Source organism: Seriola aureovittata, chromosome 19 (assembly GCF_021018895.1).
Source record: "Seriola aureovittata isolate HTS-2021-v1 ecotype China chromosome 19, ASM2101889v1, whole genome shotgun sequence".
In the NCBI taxonomy this organism is placed as follows: Eukaryota; Metazoa; Chordata; class Actinopteri; order Carangiformes; family Carangidae; genus Seriola; species Seriola aureovittata.
The window spans coordinates 17,594,388-17,614,239 of NC_079382.1; the positions used below are offsets into that span (position 1 = coordinate 17,594,388).

At 42.2% G+C, this 19,852-nt stretch overlaps 1 protein-coding gene and 1 long non-coding RNA gene across 2 annotated transcripts in view; one reads left to right on the forward strand and one right to left on the reverse strand.

Moving 5' to 3' along the window:
* Window positions 1-19,852, forward strand: part of LOC130187760 (uncharacterized) — a 104,453-nt gene that overhangs the window by 26,192 nt on the left and 58,409 nt on the right. The gene's annotated exons all lie outside the window — the stretch shown is intronic.
* Window positions 5,756-18,180, reverse strand: thbs1b (thrombospondin 1b). The gene is made up of 23 exons (XM_056405636.1): window positions 17,957-18,180; window positions 17,690-17,774; window positions 16,917-17,476; window positions 16,561-16,636; window positions 16,116-16,199; window positions 15,833-15,942; window positions 15,327-15,452; window positions 14,233-14,329; window positions 13,158-13,331; window positions 12,804-12,980; window positions 12,533-12,706; window positions 12,129-12,256; window positions 11,851-12,003; window positions 11,393-11,611; window positions 11,121-11,228; window positions 10,580-10,739; window positions 10,337-10,455; window positions 8,980-9,214; window positions 8,600-8,827; window positions 8,224-8,495; window positions 8,017-8,114; window positions 7,781-7,920; window positions 5,756-7,673 (listed from the first exon to the last, which is right to left on the reverse strand). Exons 2-23 carry the CDS (start codon window positions 17,751-17,753, stop codon window positions 7,666-7,668), a joined length of 3,510 nt encoding a protein of 1,169 aa, XP_056261611.1. The 5' UTR covers window positions 17,754-17,774; window positions 17,957-18,180; the 3' UTR covers window positions 5,756-7,665.

Consider the following 19,852-nt stretch of genomic DNA (forward strand, 5'->3'; position numbering starts at 1 on the left):
CATCTGCTGCCAGCTCGGTTAATGAATAGCACACTAATAGTGTCTGGGGTCTTTCTCCTGTTCTCTGTAGTGGACATCACATTGACCTTCATACTTACAGTGTTATATGAGCACAAAACACTGGATACTGTTCTCACTACTATATCAGTGCCATGAAGGAAATCAGAATTGTTTGTAGTTATAAAACACATATTGAACTTCACTAACACTGTCACTTAGGAGTTGTAATTGTTTTTTAAAAGTTAGGTGATCATTTGTAGTTAACACTAAAACATTGGGATAATTTTAAATGCCTAAATGTGAAATGATACCTTAAACTCACAGTGAAACAATAATTAGAACCTCTTTCTCTTCTGTACAGTGTCATATCTCTAAATGAAAAACAGTATGTGATGTGGTACAGTTAAGAGGGATTTAAATCAAACAGTTCATCTTTGATTGCTAAAATGTGGGCATGGCTATAGTGACATACGCCACTGTAGAGGGTTGTTGGCCTCCACCCACACCTCCCTTTATGTATAAATTTTCCCCTGAACCTTCTCTTCTATAATAATTTGCAACTGTAAACGTTTTGTCAACTAACACTCACCCACTACAGTATTGCTTTGGTAGCTTATACACCGATGGATGCATGGATGTAAGGAGAACTGGATATTGTGTTTAAAGATGGTGTTCCATTCATTCCTGTAAAAGTTGCTCTCTGGGAGCAGACACCAAAAAAGCCTCCATGGCTTTCCCATTGCTTCAGCATTTTTCTGGGCCCTGGAGCATGCACACTAGAACCCTTTTCAGGCCAAGAGTGGATGTACATTCAAGACTTTTTCAGCCAGTGTGCGTCATTTAATGATCCCAGAAGTTACAATACTTTGAGGGGCTCCTACGGCAAAAAACACCTTTGAAATATATATATGCCCTTGAGTTCAAGATGAGTCATTAAAAATATTGTAATGTTCTATGGAAGAAAGAACAGATAAAAATTGATTCAACAATACTCAAAAAACATTCAACAGATTGTGCATACAGGAAGACAGGATTAGAACTTGAAAAAAATTTTTTTTCTCTATTTCTCTTTGTTTTTAAAAAGGCTAAGACATCACCTGTAAAATAACAAATCAAGGAAAGTTAAGAAAAAAACTAAGTTAGGAAAGAAATTTAAGTAATGGAAATTTTAGGTCTCTTATTTCAAGGAAAGAAAAAGATGAAAAGCTAGAAATCTGAACTTTCATTGGATGCAGGATGTTCTCCATGGAAACTTTTGTGCTCTTTGTTGTCTACTTTTACGTTTCTACATTTTAATAATGAGCCACACATGAAAAAATGATTCTATCTCATTGTGGTTAACCTGGATAGCGGAAGACTTGTACATTTAAGTGAAGGAGAGCATGTGCTAGGTGTTTCCACACTGCAGAGTAAAAGCAGGCATTTGGCCTTTGTCTCAAAGCAATAAAATGGGGAAGAAAAACGAATTTCATCCATAATGGAGCTCTGGTCACACACCAGACGTTGCCAATGTAGCCCTCTTTGGATTGTTTTGGAACATTCATCTCGTCACTATTCAAACATTTTCTCTCCCCCACTTGTGTTCCGAAGAAGACGGAGGAAAAACAAACAGTAGTAATGTGCAAACTACACACCAAGCAGATGTGACGCGGTTCAAGAGCCGAACAAACATGTTTGCCACGTCTCAGTCAGCACTTCACAAAATGTTGATTACATTTCAATGCATGGTTCTCATACCAGACACTTGAAAATGATCAACAATTTTTCACCTCACTGTTTTTAAATTGTGAACTTGCTTTTCATACCCTGTCATTTCATTGCCCAAGAGACATGCCAACATGAGAGCAAGGATTTATGACATCCTTATAATGATGTCTAGAGAGGAGTTTTTTTTACCTGTCGCTATTCATCCAAGGTGATAAAGGTCACCTTTTTCCATCAAAATATTCACTGCCTGTTTGAGTTCGCCAGGTGCAGCCAGCTCAGGGGTCAGAGGTCAGAGCACATCCTATTCAGGAATCACAACTGCCAACAATCACAGGAACTATTTTGTTCTCTTTGGGGAATTGTTTTATGAGGGCCCACAGTGGGAAATTACAGAAAAGTAGCCAAAGTATTTATGTGATTACTGTATATGTCTGTTTGTTTGACTGTGGTAAAATTGTTTAGACAATTCTGGTTGATAAAGCGAGTGTCCCAAAGTGAGCTCTTAAATACTGACCACTCATATAGAGCACTGACAACTAGCTGTTCGACACAAAGCTTCTTGAGGAGAGTTTCACAAGCGTGAAGCACTGTCTACAGTTTAGCAGTATTACTGAGAAGAGAAACAGTTCTGGTTCAGTTTGTCATCTTTTAGCCACTGCCAAGCTTTCTTACAGCTAGACAGACTAATCAAAAAGTATCTCTCCAAATAAAGTTAGATTTACTCTATTTGTCCAAACTAATTCTGGTGTCAGATGTGTACACATCTCTCCCCACATTAATGAAACATCAAAACATAGAGTGAAACTAGTGGATAATAAATTAGTCGATTAATCTCTTGAAAGAAAACTACGGCAACAATTTTTATGATAAAAAAAAGAAAAGATATTTTCTGTTTGAATGTGATAATAATAATGTGAATAACAAAAGGTACTCTAAAAGTGGCAAGAAGGCATGTAATAATAAGGACTGACCAATATTAGATTTAGCCTCTTTGCCCATTTGGTTCTGTGTCTCTTGGTTTCCACATGTGAATGCTTCATCTATTTGAAGGCTCTAATCTTCAAAGATCTCTATAACAGCAAAGCCTGGCATGTGCAGAACCAGAGAGCACAGATGATTCAAGATGTTACATAACTCCTGGAGTGATTAAAGTGATGATTCTAACAATTCAGCGCCTGCAGCTGTTTTTTCTCATGAACAATAGAGCACAGGTGTCTCTGAGGCTATATTTTGATCCCACCCTACACACCCAACTAATAATATAATGCTGTGGCTAAACCACATTCCAGACTTATTTTCACCAAGTTTTTATTGTTCAAGAAAATGTTATTTTATTCTTATTTGAGCCTGAAATACTGTATGTTCAGGTGGTGTCCTACAGCTGCTGAAATGGATGATGGGTAAATGCTGCAGTATTCAGTGGGGGGTCTTCCATCTTAACATGACACTTCAACACCTCAATACACAGCAGCATGAAGCATAAAGGTGTTGAATGACAGACCAAACGAGGAGGGAGGCCAGATCAAATGCAGCCTTCCAGGTTTGAAGTTTGAGGTTTGAGGCCAGTTGTGGCAGCGGGTTCTGCAAATGGAGTCTCTCCACTTCCTTGGGTGGATTACAGGAGCTAAATAAATCCGTTGTAACTCCAGGGTGAAGGGCCTTTGTTCCATTCATCAGCACTTTGCATTAGTCACCACACTTCAAGGGAGATGTATATATCATTTTACTGCAAAAAGGTGCTTTTTGCAGACCCATTAAAGGTGCTGGAGGTAATTGGGTGGGTCTTTTTTCAGCTTTGGCCTGTCATTATTTGAGTAGTGTGTGTGGTAAATAAGCACAAGCATAAGTAGTGAGCTGTGACCAGAAGGCTGCCAGTTTGAAGTCCTGGTCTTGCTGAGAAAATCTAAGGGTGGGCAAAAAGACACACAGTGGGTTCCATAAATATTCACCATCAAGGTGTCTTACAGAAACTCATGACAGACCAGAGTAACCATTTGTAGATCAGTGTATCAGTATGAGACAGCTGCAGTATGTGCGAAATGCGTCATCTCCTTGAGGCCTAAGTACTTTGGGGTTTTGAATTGTTGGCTGTACAACAAGCTATTTGACTTTGTCACCTTAGGCTATGGGAAAAGTTCGGATTGAAATTTTATACACAGAATGATGAATTACTGGGAAGAAAGAAGTCGGCAACAATAGTGATATCTCCATAACATTTCAGTTAACTTGCCTGTGTAATTATGCCTAAAAATAAGATATCTGAATTAAAGGTCACCTTGTAACTTTTATTGTATTTTATTTAGAGAAGCAAAGGAAGCTTCATGAAAGATGAAGATTCCTCCTACTATTCTTCCTGCCTGTAAGTAAATGTTCTTTAAACTGGTGGAGATTCTCAGTGTGGCAACGCTCACATCCTGACACGCAGCTTAAAAAGGGTCTGAGAATAAACATGTGGGTGTTTGTAGACAGCTGGCAGAGATGTGTGAGAGCTGCAGCTGGTATTAGGATGTCTAGCCTTCAGTGTTGCCACATTTCAATAATACATAATAAACCATGCCAGGCTGTCATCTTGAATAAGAATGACTTAATAAGTGACTTCGTAGATTAAAAAAGGCAAAAAAATTCATAGTTTAGCACCATAAATGTCTGTTTGCTTCTCTCCATTTGATTTCTACAAAATAACAGTGAGTCATCCAATATACAGTTCATTAAAAGTTCTTAGTGAACCTGTCTAAACACATTATGTCTCAAAGGTCTTTCCTCAGTAAAACAAGACATTGTGTTTTTCTTTTCTTTTGTAGAATTAACTGATGAAGAGTTTTTGCATGAGCCACCATTCCTAAATAAACAAAGTATATCATATGTTTTGTATGTCAGAAGATACCACACATTTTTTGCATAGTGATTAGAGGTTTTCACAGGTCCACTTGGTCCTAGTATCTTGACTGTCCTACTTATATTGAGTTTAGTTGGGTTGGGCAGAGGCCCATTGTATTGCTGTAGGTATCAGGTTTGTGTGACAATGTGTCTAATACCCGAATGGACTTGATATCAGGTCTGATCACACACAAGTGTCATAATAATTTCCGGACATCTATTTTGATGTAAGAGTGTGAACTGTGAAGGACAGAAAAACACGATCTGTATTTGTTCTCTTTTGGACCCTGCTGCTCATTTATTAGCGGCACATCAGGCTGTCGGCAGCTTTGGTGTTCCCTCTCTGTTTTGGCTCTGTTCCGTTTGACCGCATTTTTGATTGGGGCCTTGAGTTTGTTTGGATCAGATCTGACTGTCCTTAGGTGTCTTTTCAGATTGGGTTTCTTCTTTTTTGGGGGAAATTTTATTTACTGTTTGAACATCAGAATTTCCACAGGTCTTTTTTGGATTGTTTTTCCAAACTTTTGGACAGGGGAAGACATCTACCAGTGATCTGTAGGACATCCTGTGCAGAAACATCACAACAGTGACTACTTTAATGCCAAAGATAGAGACAGACACAACAATGCGGTCAATACTTATGAGATAGATTTCTCCAAAATATAAGGTGTGCAGTGAATTGAGTACATTGTGTCCACCAGTGGATTATTTTAATGTCTGTCTTCCGAAGCCATTGAGCCAATGTCAAGGTTTGTGTTGTCCTAATATTTGCAGTCTGAGTTGTCTAACCTTTGTCCAGAGGTCAGTGCAGATCACAGAGAGGTCAGGCAGATCAAACTGAGGAACAGACGTTTGTGTAACATTCCTCATGTGGCCTTCATCACAGAGACGGTGTGTGCCTGTCTGCAGAGAAAAAGGACTGAAAGTATAACTCAGTTTGTGCCTTGGGGGAACTGGGCAATCATTTTGTGTTAGGCATTGCGGCTACAGTAGACCAAATTAATTCCATTTGTTTTGTGATGTCTTCTGGTTGGAAGACCTACAGTCTTTGTACTTCCACATAATCTAAAGAAGGTACAGACTTAATCAACCTTGGATTTAAACTTGGATAAATTGGTAAAATCTCTGGTAAGAGCTTCAATCTGACAAATAAAAGCATACGCAGGCTTGAGAATTTTAACAACTATTTATTGTCATGAAGTATGTAACAAAATAATCGCTATGAATAAAACCAGCATTTTTGCTTTGTACAACTACGAAAATGTTTACAGACAAGCAAAACTAATTGTACAAAAATAATGGTAACATTGATACACAATAACAAAAAAAAAAGGTAAAAACGATAAAGAACAGAACATCCTCACGTCAGTGTGCAAACCGTTTATACAGATGGACCTGTGCCATTTTGTAAGGCAGCAAATCCTGATAAATTATTTAAATAGCATTTATCTACACACACACGCACACATACAAATCAAACCTCTCACAAACAGCTAAGACAAAAGAGAACAATAATTTATCTGCTAAGAACAGCAATGGACATACATGATAAAGCAAAATTATTTATAAAAAAGAAACCTCCCATTTTACCATCATTTTCACTGGGGTAGATCATGGGATCAGGAGCTCGGTTTTGTTTTTACTGTAGATGTGAAATGTCATACTATTTACAGCTCATGCTACAGTAGCACTAAGATGTCCATCATTTCAAAGGAATATGGTTGTGTTTTTGTTTGATCAAATTATAGTACAGCAATGAGGTAATATTTGTACATCAAAGATTTTGTTTGTTTTTCATCTCTCTCTGCGAAAAGGCACACAAGTCACATACACTTCATGCTAAATAGCCCTATCTGAAGAATACCTAATTCACTTTGTATAGTGGGAGATGAGACACTGACTGTACCTGGTTTTAAGTCAGTTTTCATTGCGATACTGGATGGAGTTTTTACTTTTTCAAAGTATTCAAATTTCCTTTGCTCCCTACATTGTAGGCAAGAGTCAATAAATTACATGTATTTACACAATTTCAATTTGAAATCCTCAAAAGTGGAGGGAGATAAATATCTTCAGTAACCAGGGTCTTGCTGTAAGATGAGGGCTTTGAGATCACTGGCTCTAGCAAATTGTTTGTAAAATATAATCCTCATATTTTTTTTTTTTACTGGTTTGATCGTCATTTCCATCTCACCCTGTGAGTTTATTCAACCAGACAAAATCAACAAAGCCTGTGAAATTTGTATGTTCAAATGATAGCTAGCCTAAATTTAATTTTGTATTTCTCTTCTCTTTTTCTCTCCAGAGCGTCTTAGGTAGATGGGTAAAAGCACTTTCTTTTTTCATTCATGACCGGTCTCGCACATATAGTACATGCATGAACACAAACATCCACAACATTATCTTCCCCTTATTTCTAACTCCCTCCACTACCAAAAGTTTTCTTACGTTGCAAGTCCTTAACAACAAAGATTCCTAAAAAATATTATTGCTGTTTTCATCCTTTGTGTCCTCAAAAGTTGTATCATTCAGAATCTACATCCTGGCAGATCTGGTAAAGCAAAGGGAATATTTCATCAGTTTTTTCTTTGGGATGTCCATCCAGAAGGTAAGGTAGAAAGGCACACAGGTTGGAGAAGTGAGATAGAAAGACAGAGAGAGATGTAAAGGCTTGGAAGTGCATAGTTGTCTATGGGGAGCCGCTCCCGCACAGAGATGAATGAGGTCTTTCAGAGAGCGAGAAAGCAGGCAGAGCTGGGATAGAAAGGTGTTGGTGTCCTACTGGCGAAGCTTGAGGGCTTGTTTTCTTTTTTTTCCCCCAGCTCTCCCTGCTCTTGTGGATGCTAAGGGTGGAGGAGAAGGGGCTCTCTGATCCTCAACTGGCAGTCAGCCGGTTGGTGCTCTGCCCGAACCAGCTTCAAGTTACCCTGAGGCTGACCACATGCCCTTCGCCCCGTCCGAGTGTGTGTGCCGCAGAAGAAAGAGTTGCGGAGATAAATCGGTCCCTGGACTTTGCATCAGAATACATAAGTTCATACTTTATACAAAAAAGGTGCATTCCTCAGAACTTCCTGCGCCACATATTTATACATCTAAAAGAAAGAAACACAATGTAGTTAGTTGGATATGGCCACACCAAATGCTCGCTGAGAAGCTTCTGTTACGATAACATTTTCGTTGATTTGACATAAATCCTTACCTCTGCATTCATACTTGAGGTCTGAGAAGTATACCATCTCTTGTGAGAAGACAAAAAGACCTAGCCTGCCACCTGCATATGTCTTGTCATAGATGCTGCCAGAATCAGCCATGATCTTTTTGCCCTCATACATCACAACTCTGTGGAAATAAAGGAAGAACAAAAGTTGGGATTTCAGTGTCAAACCCATGTGAAGAATGAACTTCACTGTGGACTAATCAATGTAATGGGCCTACCTAATATGTCCTGTTCTCGGTCTGTGGATCAGATGCCATCTGTAGGCAGTGAAATCTTTCCATCCAACATTCTTGGGGTCATGCCAGAGAGTGCGGACCTAAAGCATAGGGAAACAAACAGCCATGGGTTTATCTTTTTACACATCCCTAATAGCATAAAAACCATCCAATGGGAGAGAGCCTCCAATAGTCTACCAAATATCTTACCTGTCCAGGGGTATTCCCGGTGTGCCAGAGAGCATTTCTGAGGTGCTCTCCTGGGCCAGTGGTGGAGTTAACCACTTTAATGGACAGGCCAGAGTAACCCTGGGCCTTGGTGGGTTTATTCGACCAGTAGGTCTGCGTAATTTGCTTCCACATCACCACATAGAACCTGGAACTGGATTGGTAGCCAAACACAAAGCCGGCATAATCATCATCCCTCTCTGTGTTGATGAAGAAAGTCCCACTGAAATCCACTGCATTGAACTCGTGGTACCCTGATGAAGGAGAAAATTCAAGTTAGGGGACAGTGCTCAAAAGAATGCATTCATAATTCTAAAATGATGTGCATCGTGTTGACAATCACACATCTCTTACTCACCGACAGCAATGCCAGGGTCACAGTTGACAGTCTGAACCAGCTCTTTTCCCTGATGGCGGACAACCCAGTTAGGATCAATCTGGGAGGTGCCTTTCGGGTCCAAAGGAACCATCTGGAACTGGCGGAAGTCTGTCTCACTAATGCCAAAGTTCTCTGGGCACACGTCATAGATGTCAGGCACATTGTCTTGGTCAAAGTCATCTTTGCAAGCATCTCCACGGCCATCACCTGAAAAATATAATAACATAACATAATAAAACGAAAAAGTTTTTCGAAGACCTGTAGACATGCGGTTGGCAGTGTTTCAGTGCACTGCTGCCTCAGAACTGTTTAGGACAACCTGTGTCCTTTAAGGTTGCAAAATGGCCCATTTTGCTCACCATCAGAGTCTTTTTGGTCAGGGTTGAAGGCCAGTCTGCAGTTGTCCTTTTCATCAGGGACACCATCATTGTCGTCATCATGGTCGCAGGCGTCTCCCTTGCCGTCTTTGTCGTGGTCAGCCTGGTTGGCATTGGGGATGTATGGGCAGTTGTCCAGATTGTTCTGATGTCCGTCCTCATCAATGTCCTGGTTGCTATCACACTTATCTCCTACACGGTCATCATCTGAATCCACCTGCAAAGGTTCAATGTTTCAGTCTTAGAGTTATGACTTCATTTATGGCTTAAGGGGACAGTGAATTATTCGCACGCTAACATGGGTGACTAGATTCCACTATGTTTATTTCCTTTCACCACAGTGTTTCCTGCTGCCCTTTTTCTTTCATCTCTCCTCTGCTGCTTTCATTAAGGACTTTCCTTAAGCTCCAATCACTCTTTGCCTCTGTAAAGCTGCCAAGCTCAATCTGTCAAAGATCTGTCAGCAGTTTTCATCTACTGACAATCAAACATCACTCTACAGGACCCTGTTGCCCCTCCTACTCCAATTTGCTTGTTGAGCACCACCACTGTCTGCAGTGAAAGGCGAAGTCATACTAGCTCTACTTGGCAGGACCAGAGACACCTCGCGGCACTCAGAAAGAATAGGGACAAGGGGGTGAATGGAGGGAGAGGGAGGAGGGAATGGCTCATAGGATTTGGGTAACTGTGTAGGATGAAAACTTCTGCTGTTGAAAATCTTAGTAAGATTACAGCCTTGAAGGAGGGCATTTTTTTGCTTTTTTTTTTTTACTCTTTGCAACAGCAAAAAAAACATTGCTGTGCCCCTTCTGGACTTGTCTCCTTTGGCCTTTAATTTCAATGTGCAATTCTTTCTTTGAAAACAACATCAGTGTAGACTTTGACACTCCCCTCCTTCCCCCATTCTTCTCTTGAGTCTTTTTGTTCAACACATTCCTATTTCTCTGTGTAGCATGGCACAGGTGGACTGAGCACGTTTGTGGTGCACAGACAGGGCATGTACACAGCCCAGGGCTAGCCCATTCCTTAGTAATATCCAGCCTATGGCCTCTTCCCTCACATTAGCCAGCTAATGTCAATGGGCCATTGAAAAGACCCCTAGCCCCCCACCACGCCTTATTGAACTGATGTGCCCTTGAGCTGCACACAGGATTTACTCCACCTTTACATGGCGTGATAAAGCTTAGACAGCTACACAGGGCTGACACTGAGGCTCTCAATTGAAACTGAGATATATGCTGAGCTATAGAGAAAGGCAGGGAGATAAATGTGGATTACTGTTGGTGGGTGAGGTAGAAGGAAATGGTGAAGGCCGGTGTGTATGTGTGTGTCCACACACCTGATCAGGATTATGTTCCAGAGGGCAGTTATCGCACATGTCTCCCACTCCGTCCAGATCCGTGTCTCTCTGGTCCACATTGTACACATAGGGACAGTTGTCTTTTTCATTTAGTATACCTGCGAAATGAATCGTAACAGATAATATGAAAAGCCACTTCAGAAGTTCAAAATACATTTGCTGAAATAAGCATTACGATGTAGGACTGTTTTCGTGTTTTATTGAATTAATTCCAATCCTCACCATCGCCATCGATGTCCACAGCACAGGCATCTCCCTCTCCGTTGTTGTCTGTGTCTGTCTGGTCTGGGTTACTGTTGTAGGGGCAATTGTCACAGCGGTCACCCACGTCATCACGGTCATAATCATACTGCCTGGGGTTGTAGACGAATGGACAGTTGTCCTGTTTCAAAAACGAGAGACAGAGAGGAGGGAAAAGAGTTGTTATTTGCTGTGTCAGTGTGAGGGGATCTATTTACGGGGATGGAGTGATGCAGAATGAAAAGCTGCTTTATTTTCAGTCCCTTCCCTAAATCTAATGTCGGGATTAGCAAACACACAGTGCCGCTCGTTCAGAGCTGTACCTCAGTGTTGGAATTTGAGGTTTTGGCACAGGCAGGGGAGAAACATTTGCTTTCCTGCTGAGACACCCCTCCCCTTCCCCCTCTTCATCAGCCTTCTTATTACACAGCATGAATGATGAATGCAAAAATCACAGTCAGAGAACATACACAAACAATCCCTTGTGCACTGTTATGGCCACATATGGAGAGATTTCACCTACCCTATCATCAGGAATGCCATCGTTGTCGTCATCATTGTCACAAGCATCTCCAATGCCGTCCTTATCGTAATCTTCCTGGCCAGAGTTGGGGAGGTTGGGGCAGTTGTCCTAAATACCAGACAATATGGTCAGGCACTCAGATATTATAACAAACATACAGGTAACTTGACTTTAACTCTGCAGAAACAGTTATTTGTTAAGTGACTTTGCTTCTCTGAACTTCGCTCTTTTTTTAAATCATCTTAGAGCCTTGCTGCTTCACCATTACCTACCTTTTTGCAGTGGTAGGTGGCATTCTCCACACAAACCAGGTCAGCGTTCGGCCATCCATCCAGGTCTGTGTCCTCTCCACAAATATGTCCGTTGCCAGCATAACCGGGCTTGCACTCACAGCGGTACATGGGATCAGCGAAGTGTCCAAGGTAGTTGCAGCGGGCGTTTTTGTTGCAGTCGTGGCTTCCATCAAGGCAGGGATTACGGGGTGTGCACACCTGGAGGAATGATGCATAGTTTGAATGATCAGTGATCACACTGGCTGTGCATAGTCCAAATTCATGGCATTCTGCTCTTAGGAAGGCAGACATTCATCACATTAAATGACCCGGGTTATGCCCTGGAGATGCAAGTGTAATTGTACCTTACACAACGATTCCTGTTGTCAGTATTTATTCATCTTACATCTCATTAACTTGTATGTCTTCCTGTCAGAGCTGATCAAGACTGTACTTGCCTGTTTCTTAGCAGCAGCCTGCTCCACACCTCTGCCAAAGGGCTGGGGTCCTGAGTAGCGAGGAGGGCAGGGCAGACAGTTGTAACCAGGTTCTGTGTTCTCACAGCGGTGCACACCATTAAACTCAAAGCAAGCATCTGGGACCTCTTTGCACTGTTTGTAAGATAAAAAGAACAACGTTGTAATCATTAAACTAGAGACTTGTCAGATGTTGCAACAGGCGTAAAACCGTGTTCATATCTGACAAAATCATAGCATAAGGGTCAAGGAATTTTTACCTCATCAACATCTTTACACTTGATACCATTGCCAGTGTAGCCAGCTGGACACTTTCCACACTTCCATGAACCATCAGGGAAACTGGTGCACTTGGCTCCAGCAAAGCAGGGGTTGGACAAGCACCCATCTGAAAACAACAACAATGGTTCATCTCCAAGGTATCCGTCAGATGTAAACTTTTTTTTTAATCAGGTAAATCCCATTCCAGTTATGACCTGACTTATCTAAGATCTAAGTATATGAATATAACTGAATAATTGAAACTTGCAATAGACAAAGAAAAACAACTATAATCTAGTAAATGATTATATATATATATATTATTATAATGATAAAAACTGCAGGATAAGATAATGGGTACATGGAACATGTAGAAGCTCTGTAAGTGATTAAAATGCCTCACCAATGGGGCAAGCTTTCTTGTTACACTTCTGGGTCTCTGTGGCTTCACCAACACACTCTTTGCCATTGTATTTTGGTGCGGGGTCATTGCACAGGCGTTTACGAGTCTGGTCACCACCTCCGCAGGTGAGAGAGCAGGTATCCCATGGTGACCATGGTCCCCAGTTGCCATTGACTGAGGGAGACAAGATGAAAACATGATTAATTCCTATCCTTGCTGTATATAACACATAAATGCAACCAGGCAATGAATATCAGACAGTCGGACTTACTGGGGCACGGAGACATCTGACACTTCTCAGTTTGTCGACCCTCTCCCTCGCAGTCCTTGCCTCCAAACTGGGGGGTGGGGGAGTTGCAGAGGCGGATATGGGTGATGACACCAGAACCACAGGTGACGGAACAGGAAGACCAGGGTGACCAATGGCTCCAGCCACCGTCTTGCTTGACTGAAAACCGCAAAGAAAGGTCAGCGGTCATTTATCAGGAAAACAAATCAGTGGACCACTTTGGCACTCGTTGACAGGCTATCAAAACTCTATACATGGATCAGGCTGGCCGCTGAACAAGATCTACTTATTTGTTTGTGTCTGTGTGATGGATTAGAGTTTGTTGTGTTAACTCACAGCGTTTGTCACACTCCTGGAGGTAGCAGTCACGGGTCTGCACAGAGGTGCCCTCACAGTTGTTATTGATACGGTCGCAGGAGCGCCCACGCTGCTGGATGCCCCGCCCACATGACACGGAACAATGGGTCCATTCAGACCACGGCGACCAGCCGTCCTCTGCATAGTCGCTCGCTGAGCAGGAGGGAGAGGGAGAGAATATGAGAGAGAGGGGAAGAGGGAGACAATAAAAGAGCTATTCCAATGAGGCAGCACCCCCTCACAAACACCCCCAAGCCTAAATGAGGAGGGAAAGCTCTTAAAGCGGAGGACTAATGGTAAGGATTTAGCTGGGCCTTAGACACAGAGAAGGCCTTCTGTTGAGACGGAGGACAGAGACTAACACACTGAGAGAAGTTGGGGAAGTAGAAAGGGCCACTGTCCTCAGGATACATAGGGATACCCCAATGACTTATGTTTTCCTAAAGAGGAAACAGATTTTGCAAACATGGCCCTGCATGTGTAATGGCTTCAACAAGTGGCTGAGGTCGGGATGAATTCAGCTCCCCCTGTTTATTTAGGTTTTAGGGAGTCATTGCAGCCAAGCCTGCATTGGTATGAAGAACATGTCACTTCTATTCATGTAGAGGATGGACTCCACTTAACAGCCAACCAATTTTCCGTCCCGCTTTAACCAATTTAGCAAATTACAGCCATTTCAGCTTGAAGATTCAAAGATGTTTTGGAGCACAAAGCGCCTATGTTACAAACACACAAGTACCCTTTCATTTACTTGGATGTTTTTGCAGTTAAATCATCTCTAAAGTTAACATGTTTTCACTTGAACAGAAACCTTAACATCTAGGGGAAATATTTGGCTTTTTTGTTTTATATGGCAAATGACACAGAAACAGCTTTCTCAGTGAATGGGGAAGTGTTTGTATGGTCTGATTGTATATATATTCTATTTTATGGGGGGCATTTATTCAGATGCTTATAGTGCATGTTCACATAACTGTAATCAGAGTGTATTTTTCTCTAGCTAGGCAAATTCTTAACAAAAACGAGTTGAGCTTTAGAAGACAGAAATGCTTACGTGTTCCACAGCGGGGGCAGCACTCTCCATCAGGAACAGTAGCGTTAGCGCAGGGGATCAGGGGGCAGGAGATCTTGCGGCACACAGTAGCAGAGTTCTGCACAACACACATCAAATTTATGGTTGAACATTAGCACACATATATGGCTATCATCCAAATTTTTCAGCAATTTTCTTCCAAATTATGTCCAGGTGCTGGGTTAAATCCCCATTCCCCAGTGGAACTGAGAAACTACAGAACAGTGTTACTAACGTGGAGTTGATTGTTGTCTTAGCCTATTCAAATGTATTCATTTTTTATCCAAGTCTTAGTCCATGTCCGTGCAACCAACTCATTACATTCTCTGCTCAACATCTGAGCTTGCACAGACTTGCTATGCCAGAAAAAAAAAAAAAAAAAAGCAGAGTTCTGGCTGAGAATAGAGACCCCTGCAGACAACCACCTGCCCACTGGGTCAGGGGAGGGTGGGAATGAGGCCAAAGTCCTAATAATGGAAGTCGGTTTCACTGTGGAGTCGGACTGGGCACTGAGCCCCAAACAAGTAAAGCCAGCCTGCCAGCGCAGCCTGTGTGGGTGCACTGTGAATGACTCAGGGATAACAACTGCCTCTAACTATGCCTGCTCATGTTCTCACTCCTGGATCTGATCACTGACAGGGATGAAAGGGGAAATGAGGACAAGGAGTGTATCAGTAGAAGAGGAAAACAGGAAATAAAGGCCATCAGTGAAATGCATGGATTTTCCCTTGCAAGTATTTTGCACCTGAACCCATCCCTCCTTTCCACTTATCAGAGGCAAAGTCTTGGTCTTAATTATGGGCAACGTGTCACTTAAAGTCTGGTCAAGTCCCTCTAGGCCACACTCAAGTTGAACTCCAGACAAGAGACCTCTAATTACCACAGTAAAGCCTGCTGGCCTTCTGCCAGGCCTTCACACTACTCATTAATGACCAGATCAGTGGAGTAGTGCTAAGTGTGTCTGCCTCAGTGCAGGTTGTCTTTATACATGAGTCAGAGCATAAGAGTGCGTCCCCTCACACGTGTGTTCAACTACTTAAGGCACAATATACACAAGCTGGTGGGAGCCCACTCACCTGGCAAGTGCACTCGGTGCAGTCATCAACGGTCCACTCGTCTTTGTTCTTGTGCACGATGCCGTTGTGGATGCAGACGCCACTGCGAATGCCAATGCGGGTCATAATCAGCTTGTTCTCGTCCGTCTGGGGGGATGTGTAAGAGAAATTGTGGTGTAAGAATATTGTGTATTGTTTATGAATTGTTACCTGGGCAAATACCACTCTACCTGGGGTCCATGTTAAAAAATAAATATAACATGTTACTCCTGCATGATGTTCAGAGTGAATATGTTAAAGTAAGACTCGGTTTGGAAACAGTTGTTAACTGATGACGTAATGACTCAAGGCTGCCTTTTTTTCCAAGCACTCAAAGTATCAAGTTTAAGCTCTTTTAGATTAACAATAAATATGGTTTTCAGTGAAAAACCTAACAAGTATGTTAGAACAGTAACACACACACACACACACACACACACACACACACACACACACACACACACACACACACACACTGTCCTTCTCACCAGCTTGCGGAGATCATTGGACAACTCCTTGACCACCACACCGAGGCTCTTCAGCTCCTTAAACATGCTGACCAGGTCCTCACAGGAGAAGCCACAGACCATCTGCAGGTCTTCACAGGGGAGGAAAGTCATTAGTTTTTAACACAGGCAAACATTTTCAGTCCCATTCTTTTCTGTTCTCGTCCTGTCAGTGTCTAGACTTAAGGACTAATCAGCATATGTGGGCTGGTGTAACGAGGTATAATGGGACATCCACATGTCAGGCTCAGGCAGCAGTGTTTACCTTTAGTCTTATGTCCAGTGTACTCTGTTCTGATGGCTGAGGAGCCGTTGAGGTTCTCCAGGATCATGGTGTCAGACGTCATTGCTGAAAGAGAAATTTGTTGTATAAATCAAATTGCATATCTGCACACAAGTCTTTATGGTTGATTTATTAATTAGAAAGGGTATTGTACTTAATGTTACACATCCCACACAGCTATAAATGATCATGAAACGTTAATGCTGTTCACCCCAGTGAACATACTTCAAGACCACAACACCCTGAGATATTTGTAAACTGGCATTCCTCTGGTAAACAGCTCCCCATACCAGGGAGTGTTTTCTGCCAAAAATCTGCAGGCAAATTAAGTATCTACACATTTCTTTGATAAGGACTTACTAAGACTTGGCAGCACGTGAAGCAGATGAGTGACGAGTAAACACTGATCTTGGTCGTAATTACTCACAGCTTTGGCATCCTTTGTTGCGGAGGATGGCATCCAGTGTGGTTCCGAACACAAACCGCACGTTTTGTAGGACCCCCTGCAAGCATCGATGTTCAATTTAAAGCAAGAACCCTGTGCAGCATTAAATAAAACATCTAATCATTGCAGCATAGCGCAAGCATGAGATTACTCTTTTCTATTCACTCCTGCCATTGAACGCTTTTACGCACTTGGACATGTTTACGCATTTGCGTTTTGAACAAAACTCTCGGGTGACAACATTGGAAAGAGACGTGACTAGATTGCTTCACTTAAATCGTGGCTAAATCTCAATTTAGATCTAAATCTCCAGTCTGCAGTGACCGCCGTTCTCTCACCATGAACCTGTCTTTCACTGCTCCTTTGCCAATCCTGAGCCGCGCGCTGGCCGGCGTCTCCTGCGTCAGGATGCTCTGGATGGGCGCATCCAACTCCGCGGTGTTCACCTCCTCGCATCCCGCGTACAGCTGCGCCCGGTCCTCTTGCACGAACAAGGTGATATTCTTCCAGTGCCCCGTGGCCAGATCCACATCTTCGATGGAAACCACCTGCTGCTTGTTCTCGGTGGAGAAAAGTATGTCCAAGGTGTTCGCCTTGCCGTTGGAGACGATCTCAAACACGGGTCCGGAGCCGTCCTGCTTCTCCACGGTCAGGAGGCTTCCCCTGGTCCGTTTGGACTGCTTGAAGTTGAGCAGCAGGAGGAATCCCCTCTCGGCATGTATGGAATCGATCAGGTCCCTAAAGGCGCTCTCGGGGACTGGGGGGATCAGGTCCGGATTGAGGATCCTGTAGGCGGGGCTGTACGGGTCGTCTCCTTTCACCAGGGTGACCCCATGGTTCTTCTTGGGGACTTGGATGAGCTCAAACAAGTCATACACGCTATTGTCGTCTCGGCTCTCTGTGGGTGAATAATAATAAGCAGTCAGCCTTTGTCTGGCAGTGCACTGGATGTCTGTTGTTTTCACTTTCAGTGCACTGCGAACTTTTTCAAAACCACTCCAGACTCTTGCATTTGTTATAAGCCATAATTCATTTCCTGACTGAAAACAGAAGCAAAATTCTGAACAATTGTGCAAGTTCAAGTTGAATCACTCAGTTCAGCCAAACTCACCTGCGACTCTGGCACTCTCACAGGTCCAAAGCATCAACAGCAAAAATATCCCTGTCAGCTTCATGGTGAATCACCAACCTGCTGCCTGCGACAAATGACGACAAAAACCCAACAATCGCACCATTAATTACATGTCAGACAGAATTAACGTGCAGCAGGTTGATTACGCTCAAAAAAAAAAAAAAAAATTAAAGCTGGTGCAAATCAATCATTTACACCACTGCAGCTGCAGAAGCAGTTGCATTCCTTAAAATATCTGCCACTCACCTGCTTGATGAAAATAGCAGAACAAAAGTAATAAAATCCCGCAAAAAATGTGTAGAAATCCAGCAATAATTCTCAAGAATGAATTAATGGCGATTTATTTAAATGAAAAAAAAGTTCCTCAGTGAAAAGAAGAGAAATAATAAAATCTTGCGTGTTTTTTCTTCTTGATTGAAAACTTGTCCTCGGTGGCGTCGGCCGCTAAAAAACTCCCTTTTAAGCCGAGGGGGGACAAAGTGCTATTTAAATAGTTTGATGCCATTCCTAGGAAGTGGCCTTGTCCAATCACGGTGAGAGGAGAAAAAGGGACGAGCTTATCCTCTTAGCTCAGAGAGAGAGAGAGAGAGAGAGGGAGAGAGAGAGAGAGAGAAGGGAAAAAAAAAACGCTTTCCACTGCGGTACGAGGGACCAACTTCAGTGTGTTGCACTCAGACTTTTAATGGACCAGTGTTTCCTTTCCCAGCTTCCACCCATCAGTCCTCCGAGGCATTTTTCTTGCCCAGACTCCCATAAAGCACGCTACATATTACTGTAATATTCAGATGATTTACCTTTTTCAAACTCATATTTTTTCCGTTTATTTCATATGATGCTAAATTATCTCTATGAGACATTAGTGTTTATGTATCCAGTTTTGGGGTGTATCCTGAATTTATAAATAAATTTACAACAGAATCACTACTCTTCCTTATTGCTTAAACTATTTAGAAGGGGGAAAAAAAAGTCAAATAGGTGACACATCAGGTCTGAATGAGTTTCAGTTGATTATCATCAGCTTGTTGCAGTTCCACCTCCAACCGCTAGGAGCCGACGTGAGTTCACTGGAGAGATGCCTGAGGCAGTTCAAGGTGCAGTGGAGCTGCAGCACACCTGAACTGACATTTAGATTTACACTCATGAAATAACTTAAGATACAATGGAATAAAGCAAAACTGCTGAAAATATCATACGTGCAGTAAATCCTGTTTAAATAAAAAAGTGACAGTGGGAGAGACGTTCTCCAGAGCATACATCATTCCTGAACAAGTGACACTGAGCAAGGCTCTGCTGAAGAATATTAAACTTCAAAAGCTGTTGCTTCAAAAGTTATGATGTAGGATCATGTAATCCAAACAGTTATTAACAGTAACTGTTTATACTGAATAATAAAGTCACTGTTAGTTTATAGGTCGTTTCCTTGTTATTTAGAATACATGATGGTGAGATGATGATTTGCTTTGTTATTTACACTTTCTCCTTAGTGCCGTTCACACCCACTCAAGTACATGAAAACAACCAGGATTTCAAATCTAAATCCGTCGACACATTTTCTAGCGAATTGGAACGAAGCGGTAATTTTTCTGGAAGTGATTCACTTACAGTTCATTTCTGTCTATTTATTCTTTTTCCACCTCTCAGTTAAGCTGTTGTTGGCTCGGCTGTCGTTTGGTGTTGTAGACTTTAAATTTCTGTTATCAGTTAGCCATGTGGCATTTCATCCGTTTCTTCATACATGCAGGGTCTGTGAATACTGCTCTGTGTAGTTTAAAGTCTTAGCTGTTGCACTGATGTCTCATTCCTTTATTCTTTTTCTGCCAGGATTGGATTATTTCCCTTTCTAACCGGTATTAAGGAGAGATTTAGAAAATAAACATATTAAGTCTTAATAGAGAAAGGGCAAGAAGAAGGGGCAAATGTTACAGCACATGTTCCCCCTTCTCTGCTGTGTAAAAACAGGCTGTGTTTTGATTACCTGGTGATGGTAGACAGGTCCACCTATGACGGATCAGTAATCATACCTTCTCCTGTTCACTGACAGAGAAACGCGAGCACTTTTGGCCGTACATAGCGATGTAATTTATCCACTTGATGCGTTAGACGCATGCCTTTATATGTAATGCAACAGGTATCACAGCTATG